The 21,188-nt window shown below is 32.6% G+C and overlaps 4 protein-coding genes across 4 annotated transcripts; 2 read left to right on the top strand and 2 right to left on the bottom strand.

The window, feature by feature from the left end:
• Nucleotides 1–8,082: 8,082 nt before the first annotated feature.
• On the bottom strand, nt 8,083–11,847 carry HELRODRAFT_172664 (hypothetical protein; the record flags this gene model as incomplete). The annotated part of the gene is made up of 3 exons (XM_009019329.1): nt 8,083–8,306; nt 9,582–9,866; nt 11,673–11,847. The coding sequence occupies 3 exons, from the start codon at nt 11,845–11,847 to the stop codon at nt 8,083–8,085; spliced, it is 684 nt and encodes a 227-aa protein (XP_009017577.1).
• Nucleotides 11,848–12,072: 225 nt separating this feature from the next.
• HELRODRAFT_172663 (hypothetical protein) lies at nt 12,073–15,425 on the top strand (the record flags this gene model as incomplete). The annotated part of the gene is made up of 7 exons (XM_009019328.1): nt 12,073–12,084; nt 12,141–12,227; nt 12,760–12,919; nt 13,182–13,278; nt 13,753–13,911; nt 14,192–14,243; nt 15,330–15,425. The coding sequence occupies 7 exons, from the start codon at nt 12,073–12,075 to the stop codon at nt 15,423–15,425; spliced, it is 663 nt and encodes a 220-aa protein (XP_009017576.1).
• A 974-nt stretch (nt 15,426–16,399) lies between these two features.
• Nucleotides 16,400–17,341, top strand: HELRODRAFT_172662 (hypothetical protein; the record flags this gene model as incomplete). Its single annotated transcript, XM_009019327.1, has 3 exons — nt 16,400–16,483; nt 16,912–17,100; nt 17,276–17,341. 3 exons carry the CDS (start codon nt 16,400–16,402, stop codon nt 17,339–17,341), a joined length of 339 nt encoding a protein of 112 aa, XP_009017575.1.
• A 2,104-nt stretch (nt 17,342–19,445) lies between these two features.
• On the bottom strand, nt 19,446–20,856 carry HELRODRAFT_172661 (hypothetical protein; the record flags this gene model as incomplete). The annotated part of the gene is made up of 2 exons (XM_009019326.1): nt 19,446–19,756; nt 19,812–20,856. The coding sequence occupies 2 exons, from the start codon at nt 20,854–20,856 to the stop codon at nt 19,446–19,448; spliced, it is 1,356 nt and encodes a 451-aa protein (XP_009017574.1).
• Nucleotides 20,857–21,188: the final 332 nt, after the last annotated feature.

Here is a 21,188-nt window from a genome sequence, read left to right as displayed (position 1 = left end):
ACACACACATACACACACACACACACGCACATACCTACATACACACACATCACACACGCACAAACATGCAGGACAAATGCTGGTATAAAGCAAAAAATGTAAATGGGAAGGAGGGCTTCGTACCAACGAATCGCCTCAAAAAGTCACTACCTCCCAGAGTTAAGAAAAGCATCCAACCATTACCGCCGCCGGCGTCACCGAAACCATCACCATCGCCCGATCTCTTAAACAACTCTTCAAAAGTCAACCACCTGGGTTTATCCGCCATGGGGTTTGTTTCTACTTGTTGCTATTTGTTGTTTGTGTAAGCCTTTGCTGGTTTTTGTTTGTTTTTGTTTGATGTATATTTTTTTGGTTGTTGGTGTCCTGTTGTTGTTTGATGTAAGTCTTTGTTGGTTGTAGGTTTTTTGTTGTTGTATGCCTTTGTTGATTGTTTGTTGCTGTTTGGTGTAAGTCTTTGTTGTTTTTGTTGTTAACGTGCCTGAATGTTGCGGTTGCTCTTGAATGTATTGGTTTATGTTGTTAGAGGTGTCGTGGTGTTGGTTTGTGTTATAACAACAACAAAAACAATAAAATAAAATAATAATAATAATAATTGAAAAGTAAGCTCAGGCTATAATTCTATAAAGTAGTTATCAAATTATCAAATTAGTACACAATTAGGTTAGTAAGCCATATACATAAATAACTGCTAATTTACACATTCCGATATACTTATCCACTTGAAAAGAAACACGCACACACACTACACACACATACACTCACACACAATTTGAACAAATTCACTTAGTGAAGAAACAGTAACAAAATCACTCAAAACCTATATGAACGGACACATAAAACAAAATCCGTCCGTATTGAGCACTAATGATGACAAATGATTGCCTAAAATGGTTTTTATGTTAGAATGTACATAAATATTTAAACCGAAATGCAAAATATGAATGAAAATTTTGTTCATGAACTGAACAAACTTGATAATCAACTGAAATTCGTCTTACGACAAATTGATAATTTTTAAACAACTGCATAGTGGGTATGTCTATATACAGACGTGCACACTCCTACATAAATACCTATACCTATATACATACATAAATACTTAGCATATAGATTTATAGAATATATAAAGTCTATTTACCTTAAACTAAAAGCGGCCTTTCATTATGAATTTGGTACTATTGGTAATAATCAAATTTTAATCCAGTTTTAAACACAAAAAATCTATTCTCTGACATTTTGTTTTTTTATTTTGAATTATGATGAGCTATTACTTTATTTATAATGATTGTTTATCATTTCTATCAGAATTTTTGTTTATAGAAATGTTATCAAGAGTCTTTTTTAAAGATTCTTTGTTGTTGGTGCTTACATAATCCTAATCATTCCCATTTTTTCCCAAATTATCTTTTTCTAGCTGCTACTTCTTCGTTTACTTGTCATTTGGGCAATTTCAGATGAAGGAATATATTACATGCATGTTTTAAAATTCTGCTTGAATCTGCAGCACGAACGGTTGTTTCCACACTTGTTATATTGATAGAAAATTAGAACCATTCTGCTTGTTACAACTACAACTGTCCAGTTATCGCTCCTGCCATTGTGTGAAACAAATAATATATTCAGTGGAATGATCTGACAGCTGTTAGTTTTTGCAGTGGCTGGTAGCACTGAGAATTTCAAATTCAGATAATATGCTGAATCTTATAAAGTTTGTAGCATAATTTGTTCTGCATAATTCATGCACATGTTAATATGCAGGATGAAATCATGTGTTTCATCTGAACAACATTTCATTGAATTGAAGTTCATTTTAATACTGGGAAGTTTTGATTGCCGTGTGTAAGTGTGATTTAACAGGCTAAACTTTTTCCAACTTTCTTTTTTTGCTTCGTTGAATGTTTTCTTGATTATCTATTTTTGATATGTTTATTCTACTTAATAAATTTGTTAATATTAGTTTACATCAACAGTACTAATAAATTAAATATCCTAATTTGAGGTTGTTCAACTTTAAAGATACATTATTCATTATTGCCTGTTTTCATAAAATTCCCAGATTAACACAGTCGATCATCCAAATTATATACGCAATTGTCAATATGTGCAATTAATGATGTCGTTCACTGCTAATTATTGCTTAGAAAGTTTAAGATGTCCTGTTCTCTATGTTGCTGAATGTGTTTAAACAGTCTCTAGCTTACAAACTAGCGTACATTCACAAGTTCCTTAACGCACAAATTTATTTTTTTAGAAATGATTTCTTAATCATCGTTTGTAAAAGAATGAATGGTTTTCATGCTTTTTCCTCAATTCAGAAGAATCAACAAAACAGCGTGTATGAATACTTGCTAAATGACACATCACACACACACACACACACACACACACACACACACACACACACACACACACACACACACACACACACACACACACACACACAATGCATCTCACGAACGGAGATCCTTTTGTCATATTTGAACCTGGTTACTGTGTAAAAAGACCAGGCTGTATATGATGTTTATACCTTTGTTTGTTTGTGCTTGTATTTGTGTGTTATTTTCTCTATATTTTTATACAATTTTTTTCTTTTATATTTAGTAACAGTTAGTAATATTAATATATTATTTTGTGTTTTGGTTTTAATTAGAAGGATACCCAGGCTCGTTAATTTTTTTAAATGCGTAAAATAATCTCTCCTATACCATTCCAATGAATTAGGGACATAATGATTCTTATACTTTTCATTATACCATTATTTAAATTTCTTTATCGAATTTTTTTAACTAAAAATGTTATCAAAAAAATTGTTTTCATGAGAATCATTTTAAGGCAGAAGATTTCAAATGTGGTTTAATTAAGAGATTTAGTTTCAGCAAAAAAATTCCTTTTTTAATTGGAAACTTTATTAAAAGTTTAGTTAATTGAATGAATGCATATACTGTATAAATTTGATGAAGTTATATCATTTGATTACCAATTATATGCATGAGCCTGATTTGGTTGTATGTATTTATAAGGATGAAGTGATAGTTAAAAATTTTCACAAAGAAAACTTTAATAAAAGTTAATTTTTTTTAAAGTTAATTTCTGAAATATATATATATATATATATATATATTTATATATATATATATTTTGGAACGAGGTTTTCTTTGATGCAAATATCGTTAAATATTTTTGCCCATTTTGCATTAATTAATTTTTTAATAAGGATTTCGACAACACGAAGCTGTTTTAATTCATATTTATTATCATTATGTGTCATCCTAGGCTTACAACGTTGTTTCGACATACAGTCATCATCAGAGCCTGGTTTTACGAAATATCAAAAATTGAATTATAATTTAAACATTAAAATCAAGAAATTTAATGAAAAGTACAAGAAATGAAATTATGACGTTGTAATTAGAAAATTAGAAATATGAAAATGTAAAATATGAAAAAATGTTACCTTGTAATTATAAAATATTGCAATAAAACAATAAACGGTTTTAAACGAATGAAATTAAAACAAAATTATGAAAATAAGTAAATAAAATTGTGTAGAAACGTATGATAAAACAATTCAGTTAGACGGGAAAAACAAGTGTTTCGTGGCGGGATGATATTAAAAGTGAAAGTCAGTAAGACGATATAAAAAAAAAGGAAAATGTAGAAATTAAAATTTATTATTATAATTAATAAATAATTTAGATAAAGATAAAAAATAAAATTTGAAACAAAATAAAATGACGTTATTAAAATATGTATTATAGAAAGATAAGTAATAAAAAATATAAATATAAAAATATCATAAAATATATATATATATATATATATATATACAACAACAACAACAACACACGTTTAGACGACATTTTCCCGAGATCGGGGGTTGCAGTTTGGCTACCCATGATGAAACCGAAATACCCCTCGACGCCATTCACATCTGTCATTCGCCTCAGGATCACGCAACCCCGCTTTCACTTTGTCCTTCTCCACCTGCTCTCTCCATTCCAATCGTGGACGACCCCTTCCTATCACTACTTCAACCTCGAACTCCAACGCACGCCTAATCCCGACCCTTTCAGCCCTCACATATATATATATATATATATATATATATATATATATATATATACAATTATTATGCAACTATAATACTAGTAACTATAAAGACGACAGAATGATGTTAGTAACATATACATAAACTTCTGATGTTCATAAACTTTTGATGTTAGAACCATATGCATAAACTTTTCCAATTCTATTGTTGTCACCGTGGTCATCCCCATCACGCCATCGCTATCATTGTCGCTATCAATATCCTCACTAGCAACATCATCGTCATCATTTGTCATCGCGACACCAGATGGTACCACGGCAAGTTGAGCAGGTCGCTCGCCACGCAGATGCTGATGGAGAAAGCCGAGGACCAATGCTATCTGGTCAGGGAGTCCTCCAACTTTCCCGGGGATTACACGCTCTGCATCTTCTTCAATAATAAGGTGAGTTTGTCGTGTGCGGTGTGTATATTTTGAGGACGGGCAGACACAGCGTACACGAATACGCTTGAAATCCACGTGGCGTACAGTTTTTTGTATGCTAGGCGTGAATGTTTTTGAATTCGAACCCAATGCACGACCAAGCCACTTTTATAATTATGTTGTCTCCTTGTTCGAATTGGTTTAATTATTCAGGGTGTGTATTTTTGTTGTGTATTTGGTGTGTAATTGTGCATGTTCTTGTTGTTTGTTTAATTTGTATGGTCGTTGCATGTGTTTGCTTGGTGTACATTAATATTTTAGAAGTGAAATTTATTTTTTTCTCAATGCAACGATGATTCCGAGTCCATTGAAATTAATCAAGGTAGAATTCGCAAAATTTACTAGAATACTAGAACAAGAAACAACAAATATGGTTCTAGGTAATTAAAGCAATACAAAAACACCGCTTATATCAATTAATAGAATGTTTGCTTTTTGGATACTTCTTTTAACTTATATAAATTTAGTTTGTTTTAGAGTAATTAATTTCGCTGTATAGAAGCAGTTTTATATGTAAAATTCTAAGGGACATAAAAAACTTCGTTATATTGTGATTTTCGTTGTTTAGAAGTTCGTTATAATGATGTCCGACTGTATTTGTTTGAAGGATGTTTGTGGATTTTTAGATGTTTCTACAATATATTTTATCATGCTGACAAGTAATTTTTTTAATAATAAATAATTTGGGAATTTTCCATTGTTTTTACTTAATTATCAAACATCGGAAGCATTATCATTTTATATGGTGCCGATAAGCGTTTTAACGTTATTAATGTTCTCATAATTACTATAAGATGAATCGTCAGTAATTACAACAGTCATTATCATCGACTTCATATTCATCTTATTAATTCTTGCCAGTCATCATTTTTATCGTCATTATCATCGTTGTCGTCGTCACCATCGTCGTCATCAACATCATCGTCATCATCATTGTCGTCATCATCATCAAAATTTTTGACCATCAGTCATAATAATTACAAAAAATTGTGATCAGCATTAACATAAAGCAATGTTCTAGTCATCAACATCATTGTTATTATAGTTTTTTTTATAATTTCTTTCATCATCTTTGTTAGCATTAGCAACATCATCATGACATCATGATAGTTTGAGAATTTTTGCCGAAACTTTTCTGAGTTCGAATACCAGCAAACGCCGCCGCCAGCCTAGGCAGTCTCGCTTTTAATAAGTATGTTTGAAATACATTATAAAAAGCAAAAACTTACTAATGCTATTCTTTTCTGATGACTGAATAGCGTATCACCGTCCAACTTTTGCTTTTTGGGAGTCACCATATTATTTTCCTATTTCAATGCAATTAATTGTTTTTAATAAAAATCATTAAATTTAATAATAATTTAAAAGTGCCAATAATGATGAATGTCCACATTCAACTTCACTGGTTTTGTATGATGTATCAATGTGAATTTTTTTTTGAAATTTATGAAACCGAATATATCTTTTAATAATTGTGACAAAAGACCAATATAATCATTTAATAATTATACTCTAATAAATATGTCTAAATGTTATAAAAGATTTATATGTAATTATATAGATTCATTATTAAAAAGATATGTATATAACTATTGATTTTGATGATAAATTTATACATAAAATAAGTTTATAACATATATAACTAACTTTACGTTTTAATGACACTTTCATAAAGACCGATGGCGGCTTAATTATTAAATTCTGAAATTTAAGTAAATATTATAAACATTACATGTTCATTGACGATAATACATCTCTTACTTTGTCACGTGACTTACCGCTCAATTTCATCAAAAGACTCTATATTGCTACCCAAGTTTTTTTGCTAATAGTGAGCGATGCCTATTATATCTATATTCTATTTATATGATCACAGTTGAGGACACAGTCCCAATTTACTTCGCGTAGGCTTTTTTTGATATTACAAATAACAACTTTTGAGAAGTTTCTCTTAAGTGTTGATGACTGTTTAATATTAAAGACCGAATTTTGTGACAGACAAAATATTGGGAAATGGTCTAATATATCTGATGTTACCACACCGCTTTGATGACTTTCATAGACATTGGTGGGAATGTTATCGATGATTTAGAAGTAATGGACACTCTTGTAGGAAAATAATTAGATGGAAAAAAACTATAACTTGAGAATAAATTTTGAAATATTAGTTTATTATTAGAATGAGCAATTAGATCAATATTGAAGTATTCTGTAACGTATGCAGTAGTCTTACTGTTCTTTAACAATAATTCAAAACTTGATACAAAACAATTAAAGTCAACAACAGATGTTGCCATTTTGTCATATACATTTATTGTCTAGAATAAACTTAAACAATTCTACAATATCATTTATATAGTGTAACTTTGTATTACCACGTGGCGATAATTTAGGTTTTTCCACTTTTAACAATTCTAACTCGCTCAATAACAATTTTTTCCCGTAAATTAATTCTTCTTGAGCAAAACTATTAGCTATTAATTGCTTAAAATTTTCGTTATCGAAATTTGACTTATTATCATTAAACAACCAAATTAACTCCGAAATAATTATACGTTGACCCGCCATTGTTATTTTTTGACTGTTTATATATACTCTACCAAAACTAACTCGAAAACTTTCCCAAAAACTAACTCAAAAACTCGAAAAACTCTTTGACAAACTAACTCGAAAAACTGTCCTTGAAAGACTAACCAAAACGATTGTTCCAAAATACTTATATATTCATTCACATGAGCATTCATACACTTTCAAATATACTCACTATACTCTTGCCATACTATTCACATAAAACCAATTCACATAATATTCCACCAGCATGCATACAAAACCAGTTTATGCAACGTTTTACCAGCATGCATATCAGACCACTCCAACAAGCGCGCCAAACCAAACAACACATGCACATGAAACATTCATTCATAAACGCGCGCCAAAAATACTTCACATAGTTACTATCTTTATTATTATTATCATCATCGTTCGTCTTCATTATCATTTCCACCATTATCGTTAAAGTGACTAATTGATCTACAAAAAGATAACATCTCTTAACTGCAGAACAAATTCTAAAAATTGAAAAATTTATAAATATAAGTTGTCACAGAATCAGAAAATTGGATTTTTTAGATACTGGGATCACCAGTTGACACATTTTTGAATGATTTTTTGGCCTTCAACATAATTTTGGAGTGATCGAAATTAAACAAAACGAAAAACGAAAATTTTATTTGCCACTAAAAATTAAGGGTTGAAATAAATGAATGAAAGACAGGTTGACCGTAATAGGATTCACAATGAATTATCGCTTATGGCCACTTAAACATAAATTACAATAATGTACACAAAAGGGTTCCAATTAGCAATAGAGTAACTATTTTCGACTGGTCCCTAAAGTTAACCCATTTACGCCTAAAACAAAACTACTGAATGAAAAACATCAAATTGTGCAAAATTGTAAAATATGAAGTATATTTAATATGTTTATTCAAAAAAAATTAAAAAAATTTATTTAAGTATAACGTTATAAAGGCGTCCTCAAATGGGGACGTTAGGCAGATGCGAGATGATACTTTTCGAAACACCCCTTTTCGATGCATAGTGTTTTGCCACATTTTTTACACATCCATCTAGCTTTCATGTGGCAAAAAGTACACTTTAGTTGTTTTTCCAATTTTCCAGGGAAGTGAAATCCTACTGTGGTTTCAATACTGGATCCGGTTTTTCTCTTTCTACTGGCTCTACTCGCCGCACCGTCTCTCAAATAGCCACGTACTATATGGCGACGAAACTCGAGTTGGTCCATTACATTCTCAGAAGTTATTTGCTGAATTTTCCAAGCATTGGTCATTGCCATGTCTAAAAAGTACGTAAATAAAACCCACCACCACTTTTTCCCTTTTACGCTTATTCGATATAGGGATAAGCATTGATCATGGTTATCTACTCCTCCCATTCCAGAATTGTAAGATGCGAACAATTTCGGCTGAAGAATGTTTTCTTTAGATTTGGTTGTTCTTGACCATCTCTTTACATTGTTCAGTGGTTTGATTGAATCCCAGTTAGACAACATGCTACAAGCACTGTTGTCATACCATTTTACACATAAAATGCCATTTGCTTTATCAAATTTGAAGTCATAAGACCCTCTTGTCATTTTCTTAATTTCTTTTGATTCCATCAATGGACATTTCTGCGTTCGATTTTCTCTGACTGTCCCTGTGGCATTTATATGTTTTTTCTTTAGGTACACCATCAATGCGTAACTAGTGAAATAATTATCGAAATAGATATTATTTCTTGATGGTTCTGGTAAATGTTTTAGAAGGTCCAACACAACTTTAGCTCCTAGTGGTAATGCTTTGGTGTCTTCAGTTTCATTTGGTTTTTTTCCACAATAAACATCGAAACCATAGCAGTATCCACTGGAGCTAGCTATCATCCAGTTTTTATACCCGAATCTCACGGGCTTACCTTTAATGAACTGTTTTGCTGGAAGATGTCCATAATATTTTACCATAGATTCGTCAATGGAAATGTCTTTATGAAAACATCCCCATTGACAAAAGTTTTCTTGCAACTTGTCTGACAACGGTCTAATTTTATACATGCGGTCTTTAGAATCTGCAATTTTGGAATTATCAGCCAAATGAAGAAATCTCTTTATTTCCAGATACCTGTCTCGACTCATAGCATTATAAACACATGAGACTCCGAGATCTTCATCTAGTGACCAATATAAACGCTCTCTTGGCAATGGATTGTATCCAGTAAAATATAAGATTGCTAAAAAAGTTCGTAGTTCCTCTGGTTCTTAAGTTGAGTGGTTATTTTTTTGTCGTGCATAAATGATGGATTGATGGCATATGTAATTAGTAATATTCATGGAAAGAAATTTTTCAAAAATTTGTCTTGAAGACAAATCTTTAAGGTTGTCTTTGATTTTTTGTAGGTCTTCATCAAACGAATTACTTGTACTAGGTGATGCTGACGAAAAATCTGATTTTGTCCATTTGGGTTTTTCGAATGTAGTATATTGTTTATATAAACCTTCAGATATTTGATCAGGTTCGTTTTCGTTATCCGGTTCGTTATTCAAATCAACAGATATTTGTATAGTTCCTGAAATGTCTTTTGGAACATAATGAGGATCAATTATATTGTCATCATCAATTTCTTCGGCATCTGTCAATTCGTCCAAATCTGGAGGAAGGACACACAAATCAACACTGCCAACTGTTTCAAAATTATCACTTTCTATCTCTTCTAAGGCTTCTTCTAATTTTTGAAAAGTTTTAGTGCCATAAAAGGATTTAGGATCCATGTTTTTCACGTCTGAGGTAAAATCAAAAAGTTAACCATAATATATTCATTTGTGCCTAACGTTCTCGTACGAGGACAGTAAGATGTTTGTGTTTGTAAATTACTTTATATCAAATTAATATTCAAAATAATGTTACTAACATAAAGATTAATCCAAAGACTTCTTGTTTTTAAAATAAAATTAAAAAATTTTAAAATTTTTTTAACAGAAAAAAAATTTGCAAAAGTAGCTCTGTCACTATGAAAAAATCGCCAACTTCTAAGCTTCGTCACATCAAACACATGCACAAAAATGTCTAAATTACACTCACTACTAGTTAAATGGTATGCATTACCAGGATGTAGCAAGATAATTACCTTTAAAACACCTCCCATTTTAATTGATGCCAAATTCAAGAGGCGTACTCAAATGAGTACGGCCGGCATTAATGGGTTAATGTTAAAATATACATGCATACATGTAAGATACAAAATATGGTCAATACAAGTTAGTGTAAAATAGTAAAAGAAAAATTTTAAAAATTATTATTGCGAAATAAGTCTAAAATGGTAATTACAAAATTCGTATAGTTAAACTGGTCCTTAATACAACTGATACAGCAAGAATGAAATGTTAAAATGTTAACAAGTAACCAGGAAATTTACATGAAAAACTTATAATTTAAGTATGGAAATACATAAAATAAATAAATTTGGTTAAATGATTTTGCCCATTTAGCGTTTATTAATTTCTTTAAAAGACATTCAACAACACGTAACTGTTGCAATTCATATTTATTAAAACTTCCAATCATAGTGTGGCTAACAACGTTGTTTTGACACACAGATGTCATCTTCAGATCCTATAATTTGAAATAACGGACTATAAATTGAAATAAAGGTTTAAAATCATAGAAATTAAGAAAATTCAATTGCAAGAACCGAAATTGGAGTAAAAATGATTATTTTGTAATAACATGTAAACATGATATAAATATGAATAACGAATATAAATAAAATATATATGAAAGAAAATAAAACAAATAAATTAAGAAAATCAGATATTAAAATACAAATAAAATTGTTAAGTATCGATATGGAACTATAAGTAGACTGAAAACGAAACATGTTTGTGTAGTGATGGAATGGTACTGGCGTAGATGGTAGGATGTATCATACTAACGCGTAAAATAAAGCAATGTGAGTATACGTTGTTAAATTATGAAGATATGAAAACAAGAATGAATAAATGAATATTAAAATGGGATAATTTATCGAGTGACGTGACGACGTAGGATTTTTGACGAGTAGTCACAAACTTTGTATTCACATATTGGTATGGCTGTTTTTATTGTAATATACTGCGAGTTTAGAGTGACGGGATTATTAACTTTTTGAAAATATTTATTCATTTTATCATCGATCATTTTATTTGAATAGTTGTTGTTGATCAAGAATTGTTTGATACGTACTAATTCATTATTGAAAATATTAGCATCAGATGAAATTTTGTATGCCCGGTGGATGAAATTATAAGCTACATTGTTTTTGTAACTGTCTGGACAGTCAGATGCGTTATTTATTACTTGGCCAAAGTTGATAGGTTTCACGTAGACTTTGATGATTAACTGCTGTGTGTTCGACGAGACAATCGACGAACGCGAGTTGTTTTTCAGTACTAAATTCTATTGTAAATTTCAAGCGCGAATTGTTTTGAAAATGTGTTGTAGGTTATATATATCAGTAACTTGACACACACTGGGGTCCAGGATTTGTTTCGATGTCTCCGGCCAGGAGTAGTAGGGTCAGGTCGGCGACATGTCTGCCCATGGCAAAAACCTGACTGGTTTTTCTGATGCTGATCTCTGAGCGGTTTGTTCCCATTCGAGGCTTTTTGATCCCCAGTTGCGCCACGAGGAAGCTGTGAGCATTGCAACTGTGATGTTGTTGTTCTTGTTTTAACTTCTGAAAATAACCGTTCTATTTTTAATTCCTTAATATATTTTCGTGCCATCTTTTTTGCTGTATTCATGATCATCATTTTCTTTCTCTTTATCATCACCATCATCATCCTCTTTTTTTATCACCATTATCATTTCCATCATCATCTCTATTAATGTTTTAATATCTAATTATCCTATCAGTTTTCATCAACTTCATCATTACTTTTATTACCACGACCATCATAATCATCGTTACCATTATAACTATCATCATCAGCACTATCACCGGCATCACTATGATCTTGATAGTAAGGAACATCATCGTTATCATCATCATAATCACTATCATTATCATAACCGCCAGGTAGAACACTACCACATCGATAATAAAGATGGAAAGTTAACCATTGATGAGGAGGCACACTTCGACGATCTTACCGCACTCATTATGGTGGTGGTGGTGATGATGATGATGGTGATGATGATGATGATGGTAATAATGATGATGATGGTAATAATGATAATGATGATAGTGATGATTTTGACGATGATGATTGTGATGATGATGGTGGTGATGATTGTGAAAGGTATGTTTGTGAGGATGACGGAGATGATTTTTGTAATGATGATGCTAATTGTGATGCTGATGATGATTGTAATAGTAACAATGGTGAGGATTGTGATGATGATGATGATGATGTATAGATGATGATTGCGACGATGGTGATTGGGATGAATATGTCACAAACAATGATGATGAAGAGATTTAGATGGATGTTTCCCAATCAATTTTTATAAACATCAAGTTTGATTTCATGTTGGCTGTCAATAGTCTACAACCTCAACAGCCAATCACATTTAAGCTGTACTCATCATTTATTTCTCAACCACCAGTCACATCTATTCTAGCTCAATCTATCTTAACAACCAATAAAATTTAAACTTCATACATCAATCATTGACGGTAACCAATGAAACAACAGCATTACCAGAGAGACAGCGATGGATTGGTCTGTCAGTTAGGACGAGCCCTCCCACGAACACAGCATCAATCCACCGAAGAATTTTTCACTCGTTCCCTCTGGAACTTCAACCTTTCAGACATCACTTTGGGTGAACAGATTGGAAAGGGAGAGTATGGAGGTTTGTGTTTGTGCGTACATGTATAAGTGGGCTTATATATGTGTGCTTTTACCTGCTGAACAACAAATATATATATGCTAGTGTGTTTGTGTGTGTGTGTGTGTGTGTGTGTGTGTGTGTGTGTGTGTGTGTGTGTGTGTGTGTGTGTGTGTGTGTGTGTGTGTGTGTGTGTGTGTGTTATCATCTTAACTTCTTAACAACCATCGTCATCAACATCACCTTCATCATCATCGTCATCATGACAACTTTCATCACCTGACAGAGGTATACAGAGGCACCCTTAATGGGGAGGACGTGGCTATCAAAGTGATCAAAGGAACAATGGTGCACACCTTCCTACAAGAAGCATCCGTCATGACGTTCGTGTCATTGCTGTTGTTATGTTACTTTGTGTCAATTCTTGCTATGATCGTCCTGATTGTTTTACGTTGTTTCATGCACATTGATGTGATCCAATGTTTGTGGTTTTCTATCTGTTGAGACGACTATGTTACTGGCAGCGTTTATAAGTTTGTTGTTTGATTGATGTTGTTGTCCTGTTTGGATGGATGTGATCAAGTTGGTTGCTCGCTTTATTTTTTCGTTTGTATCATTATCACTACAACTGTTCACCATCTGCTTGTTGGGTGGATGATGGTGGCACTGTTGTCTGTATCTGTGCTTTGTATCGAAATGTCAATTTTGTTTTACTTTCTGCAATCTTTTCATTAAACTATCAATTAGTGATTGATGTAACAAACACACACGCTCGTTTGCGCACAGATACACAAGTATATAATTATATATTCGAACACCAGGCACGTCTGCCAATCAATCAACCAATAAACTTACAGGACACTGAAGCACAAAAACCTGGTGCATTTGAAGGGGGTTGTGATGGGCACACCGACGTACATCATGATGGAGCTGCTGTTGAAGGGTAGCCTGGTGGACTACCTGAGAACGAGGGGCAGGTCAGTCATCAGTCCTGCCGACCAGATCAAGTTCTCAAGGTTTGTTTGGTTGCTCATTCATTCCTCTCATTCTCCTTTCATTTTTTATTTTTTTTTTAAATTAGTTTTATCATATTTCCGTCATAATCATCGCAAATTTATCGTCATCACAATATTTTATTATCATGTTTGGTTTTTTATTGCCTGTCAATATATCAATAGTTGACGTTTCAACATCTACATTTTTTTTAACATCGGCATTATCTTCAACAGTTTTTTTCATCATCATCATCGTCATCACCTACAAAAACATCATCGTCTACAACAACATTATTAACAGCCGCAACAAGATCGTAATCATCTACAACTGCATCATCATCATCTACAACATCGTTTGTGGCTTTGTTCGTAGTTAACTTCCTTGTTTATTCAGTGCATTATAACAATATAGCTGTCATGTTGCCAACTCAAACATCTTTACAACGGATTTTCATGTGATTAAATACATATTTTATACATATTCACGTACACACTTTAAGCATACACACTTCTAAACTTACATTTTTCACATATACATGTACACACTTCATACAAACGCACTTGATACAAACACACTTCACACACACACACACACTCCTCATACATACACACTTTTACATTCACGCTTCCTAGTTCATACATACGTAAGCACGCACATTCTGATAGATACTGACTTCTGAGCAGGTCTATTTTGTTTATCTCCCTAAGGATAATTATATAACTTTTGTATTTGGCTTGATTGTTATTGGGTTAGAAATAAAAATAGTAAGATTTTTATCGAACCATCGAACAACTGGAAGCTCATCGGAGCGCCTGTCAAATTGTGTGTTCAGACACCCGGATGTTCATTATGAATTTGTGAATTAATAACTAATAACAGTTTACGAATTAGCAATTATAAATTTGTTAATATATCACTGATTAAATAGCATCTCAAACGTACAAAGATTTCATATTAATAAGTATTTCATATATTCAAATTGTTATTTTATTTTGGCGCGAGGGTCATCTTTTTTCGGTGTGAAATATTTTGTTCGACCTCACCAAACATAAATAAAATGAGGTGCAGGAGGACTGCGTGGAGTCGACGATCAACTCATTGGCACAGCCAACTTTATAATAAAAAAAAAACATAATTTCGGTTCAGCATAAATTAAATTTGTATTGTATAATGACTTTTTTAATGTTTGCTTTAAAATTCCTTCTGTTTATTAAATTAACTCATGAATAACTAATAAAGGCACCAATTAGCGTTAGAATAATTTAAAAACGACAGTTAAATTATTTTTTAAAACCTGCTCATTTCAATTTATTTAAAATTAAACTTAGTTTTTTAAAATGTTTTCAACTAATTTTTTTAAGCTTAATAAGCTTTTATGAACTAACTATTCAAAGTCCCTTTTCAGCACTAATAATTTTTTTCTACTTGAATTTGATAGATGCATGAAAACAATCAAAAAAGAAAAAAATGGGATACTGATCTGTCGAACCAGATAAAAGCATCTCAGCAACATGAGATGAGGAACTATTGCTAAAAATGTTATCAATGAAAGGCAGCTGGTTTATTAACAACGAGTGTAGTGACATTAGTGATTAAATGTGATATGATAACAAATTAATAAGCGCCACTTGTGAAGTGTGTCAATATAAAGCTTCATTTATATCTCCTACGGTTAATTATTAATTATAATTTAAATTTTATTAAATTTAAATTTTTTCAAAAAGTGCCATCACAAAAATTCCTAAAAAACAAAATTAAATTAAAAAAAAAAACAAAAATTTATGACAATGAAAAATAAAATAAAAGTGAATACAAAATATTCATTTTCATCTCAGAAATAAATATGTTTCAAAAATATTTTTTAAAGAGTCAATGCTCAATCCTGGCGTCTTCAATTGACATTTGACAGCCTTCAGATTCATATCATCACACTCCAAATAAACGCTTGCTGAAAATTTTCATTTTTTTTCCATAAAATATTGAGGCAATAATTTTAATGTTAAAAATTACCTTCCTAATGCTAACCACATATTCTTTACATTTCTTGAGCTCACTAATAAATTCCGGACTATCCTTCTTTCTATCCTTATCCTTCTTTCTATCCTTATCTTTCTTTCTATCTTTTTCATAAGGAATAAAAGTCTTTTAGTAATGTTATTCGGATCCTTACTTTTTCTGATAATTCTAGAGTCCGTAAGTTCCAGTTCAGTAGTTGTTCTGGCAATGTGATTGATGTATTCACTCTTTATTTCTCCGCATCTTTATTTCTCCGCATGTCTTGGTTAGCATGTCCTCTATTTAATTTTTACAAGGGATGAATGTTGATCTTGTACGCACGGGAGGTAATGTCCATGTTTCGTACATACATCCCTCATAACCTATAACATAAACCTATCCCTCACATACAGACATTATATAAACGCACTTCATTGTTAAATGCATGCTTCAACACAGCAAACACTTCAAACATATACACATATTAAACACGACAGAGATGTATGTGAGGGCATGGCATTTCTAGCTCTACGGGGAATCGTTCATAGGGACCTCGCTGCCAGGAATGTTTTACTTCACGAAGATGGTTCTGCAAAGGTATCGTCTTATGTTACTATTTTGTGATACACTATACGTCGTTTGCCGTGCTGTGTGGTTGTATTTATTATGTGCTGTATCTATCATATATCTAAGCTTTGTTCTGTTATGTTTTGTGTTGGTGTGCTGTAGTAATGATGTTACGGTTTGGGTTAGGTTTGGGTAGAATTTAGCCCTGCAAATATATATTTTTCTACCAGATTATAATTTTTTACTAATTATTCTGCTATGTCATTGTTTGTAGTTAAGTGATCGTTGGTTTAATTATTTAATATCTGGACGATATTTATTATCTTCAGGTGTTATTATGATGATGCGCTGTTTAATCTAATGCTTTTTCTCAGCAACAGATATTTACTCTAACAGTTAAATTTATTTTTAATCAGTTTTCGCGGGTTTTTAGAATTATAAAAAATATGGTTCACCAGGTGGCAGATTTTGGGTTGGCTATTCCTCCTGAACAAGCATTATTAAACAATGGCGCTGCATCATCATCGACGCCATCATCGCCCACTTCATTCACCGATAGGAAGAGCCAGCCTTCGCATGAGAACATCATCCACCTCAACAACAAGTTCCCTATCAAGTGGACTGCACCTGAGGCCATCAAGGACGCTGTATGTTACTTTTTTAGAGTTTTGATTACACGCCCATACACCTACTTGAATAAGTGTTCAAAAACTTGGGAGAAGAAACGAAATTGTATTTGCTTTTCAAAATTTTTATTTATAAAAATTTAGGATGACCATAATAAAATGGTTTTTTTTCTATCAAAAACTACGTAAATGACAGAAAAAAGGTGCAACCTTAGCAATGAATGCTATTTTATTGGTGACCTTGACTAAAGTAATAACATAAAGTAATGAAACAAAACAATAAAATATCTAATAGTTTATTAAATTAAATTTTAAGTCAAAATATCAAGACATGTAAATAAAAGAATAAATATTAGAAAATGAATCGTGAGAAACAACTATAATAAAACTTTTAACTGTTTTTTTAGCACATCAAAAGAGTCAATGATTTTTAAATAATTCGGAAGTACGTTTCAAAAGTCAAAATACCATTGCAAGATGTGTAAATATAAATAAAAAATTAAAAAATGATTCATGAGAAACAACTATAAAAATACTTTCAATTGTTTTTTTTAAAAACATTCAAAGAGTCAATGATTTTTAAATAATTTGGAAGATCATTCCAAAATTTTGGTGCATAAAAAGAAAATATTCTGGAACTTTGCTTGTCGGTTGCCATCAATGTTCTAAATAAAATTGAACTATTACTCAAGCAATGCAATTTAGGGCAGATGGTATGAGGTTTTTTTTAGCTGACATCCCCTTTAACCCTTTGAATAAGTAGCAGCAAGCCTTGTACTTGTTTATTTCGTAAACAGAATGAAGTTCATTTTTAAGGAAAGCATCCCGATTATTATTTGAAAACAGTTTTGTTAGTCTATTCTCGAATAAGATTACAGTAAAACAGATGACTTTTGACCAATGAAAAATAAAAGACTTCCCTAGAGTTATTATTTAAGAAAGGGTTTATACGATAAACCAAGCCTAGAGTTTTATTGATTTTATTATTGACATTTTTAATATGGATTTTTAAGTATAATTTTGAGTCGATTAGATTATTGTAAATGAAAGTGACAATGTATGAAATGTCAAATAAAGAAAATGTAATTTCAATTCAGGCGGGATGTCAGTTATGACATTTTGTTACGTCAAGCCGAGGGTTTCGGCATTTTGACGGGCGGCAAGTCGTCTCTCGTTGATTCATTATAATCGTGACTTCGTTTTTATCCATGGCGGAAATGTTTTGGCAGATTATTGCTATCATTAGTCTTTTTTTCAAAAGGCCGATTCAGTCCGCTCACATGAAGATCTCCAATAAAATTTGGAAGCATCCCTTCCTTCATTTTGGTTCTCACGGAGAGTTTGAAGTCAGCTGTATTAACTCGAAGTGGTTAGCATTGGCCCATTTTATAGCCCATATTAACTGGTTGAAAAATTAGTCTATCTACCTCATTGCACACCTTTGTTGCAAAATTTCCATCCAGTAAACTTTTAGAGTAAATTGTATTCCAAAATGGTTTAGCTCTGATGCTAAATGGTTTCGCGGATTTATTTATTTTGCATTCATTTCGAAGTTCAATGATATTTTTTAGTATGCGCATATCATTCTCTTGCCTACATTGTGTCCATCTTTTCTGATTATATCGTAAATGAGGTATCTTGGTATCGTTTTGACACCATTTTTCCGTCTATTAAAAATAATTTAAGAAATATAAAAAAAGTTAAACTAATGGGTTGAAAATGATTAGTAATATTATTGTTTGTAAAAAAAAATATAAATTTTTTTTAACAGGGTTTCATTCGTTCTATATAAAATAAATAAATAAAAGTTAATGAACAAAATTGGAACATTATATCTTGTAAATTAAAAAAGCAAAAAACATTTGCTATCTATTAAATTAGCCAAGTTTCCGTAATCGCTATAACATTTAGATTAATATCAAGATTTGCTAGTAATATTTCAATTTCATTAACTTTAAAAAATAAGCTACGTGTATTTATGTGTAACAGTTTACAGACGATAATGATGGGGTGAAAATGTTTTTTATATGATTAGCATAATAATAGTCCGACTTACATAAAAAAATTTAAGTTTTCGAATTCACAATCCAAGTCTGATATCGAATTAGCAATATTATTGTTTTCCATTATGTTGGATTTTATTAGTTGCAATAACAGGGTTGGTTTAATTGATGATAACTTTGAATGGAAACAAGACAAATACCACCCGGACAAATACCCCTCGGACATTTACTCCCCGGACAAATAGCCCCGAGCAAAAAATTTCCCGAGCAAAATACCCCCCGGACAATTAACTCCAGAACAAATATCCCCCGTACAAAAAACCCTACCAAGCAAAAAATTTATAACAATCTGGAATTTCAACATCAGCCAGATTCAATGTGATCAATGTTATTATTATTATTAGCTTCTTGATTCCATGGTTCCCATTGTGTGAGCCCAACCTCCGGATCGTAAAACATCTGTCCTTTACCTTCTTGCGTTAGTCCATCAAATGTTTTTATCCTTCTTTGAATAACTTTACCCGAGGCATTTCTTGTATCTTCTTCTAAACTCACCAACGGCACTGCATATTCTTCTGTCCCCTTCAAACGTTCAACTACATCAGGGGTGATAAGTAGCTTTTTGTGGGCATTTGGTATAATGGCACACCAAACTTTCACACTTGGTGCGATGACTTCAGTGTTTTATCTGGGGAGTCACAGTTACCCAGGTAGCGTCAACCTTCTTACTCTGTCCATCCAATCCTACAATCCGTAGTTGGCCCATTCGCTCTAGATTTAAAGCATCAAAGAATTTTTCACTGATGCAACATACCTCGACTCCACTATCCACCAGAGCATCGCAGAATTGTTTCCCCTGTACCTGGACCTTCACAAAGGGTCTTTTGAAAAATTTTCCAACTTGCACCTTTTTACCAACTCCCTCCTGGGCCTGCTCATTCACTGTACCATCTAACATCTGGTTCACCTGGCATTTCATGATCCGTTTTACTGGTTCGTCCTTTATTTTCCTCGAACAATGCTTGGCAAGATGACCAGTGTTACCACGGCTATAACAACCACTTACTGACACTGGCCCACTTTTTGTCTCCGTTTTCTGCCATCTTGTGTTCAAATTATCCTGATTCGTCATCGGTCGTACCTTATACCCGGCCGCGTGAGCGGTGGAACAGGTCATATTCATGTTGGCTTCATAGCGCTCCAGTATGTCAGCCATCTGGTCATGTGTAAACCAATCCTCACTCTCTCGCGTAAGAATATGATCCAATAAGTTCTTCGGCAGCAGTTCCTTCATACGATCTGCCACTAGAAGTGACAACCCTCGGTCAAATGATTCGGCTTGCCGGCTTTGGAAGTAAAGTCTGAGACAACTATGTAATCTGGCAGCAAATGCCGGAAAGGTCTCATCCTTCGCTTTCCTAGATCCAAAAAACTCGTCCCGCAGTTTCATAGGAGAGAAACGACATCGTTGCAGTATTTGCCGTTTCACCACCTCGTAATCATACCGCTTATCATTATCTAGTTCGTTCATCACATTCCTCATTTTTACATCCAATTTGGATAGCAATATTTTAACCTTCAAACTGTCCTCAACTTGAAACTTGTCAAACACGCCTTCAATGAGATGGAAATATGATGCAATTCTTCGCGGGTCAGACGGGCACATGTCAATCATCGGTCCCACTCGTCCTTTGACTCCAATCGCGTACTTTTGCTGCTGTGTTTTTCTTCCGAGTTGTTCTTCCGTATCTTCCTTGTGTTCCATTCTCCGCATATCTGCCTCTCTTCTGATCCTTCTATCTTCCTCCTCCTGTTTCGCTTCTTCCTCCGTGTCACGAATTCTTTCTTATTTTAAGGCTCTAATTAATTCTCTTGATTTTACATTTTTAAAACACTTGGGTACGTCCCGTCTACTAGGCATAATTGTACCAGTCATAGTTAATCCCCTGTCAAGGAGCTTCACACATAATGAATAACCAGTAAAATAGCGATCAATAAATATATTTCTGTCGCTTCCTTTATAGCATTCCACCAACTTTAAAACCATATCTTCAGCAAGACCTACTTGTCGATCATCTCCTTTTTTGCCAGCATAAATTTCTCCTT

The sequence above is a fragment of the Helobdella robusta genome (assembly GCF_000326865.2).
Source record: "Helobdella robusta unplaced genomic scaffold HELROscaffold_24, whole genome shotgun sequence".
NCBI classification, from domain to species: domain Eukaryota; kingdom Metazoa; phylum Annelida; class Clitellata; order Rhynchobdellida; family Glossiphoniidae; genus Helobdella; species Helobdella robusta.
The sequence above is the reverse complement of the archived record's forward strand: the minus strand, read 5'-3'. Positions and strand labels throughout refer to the sequence as shown.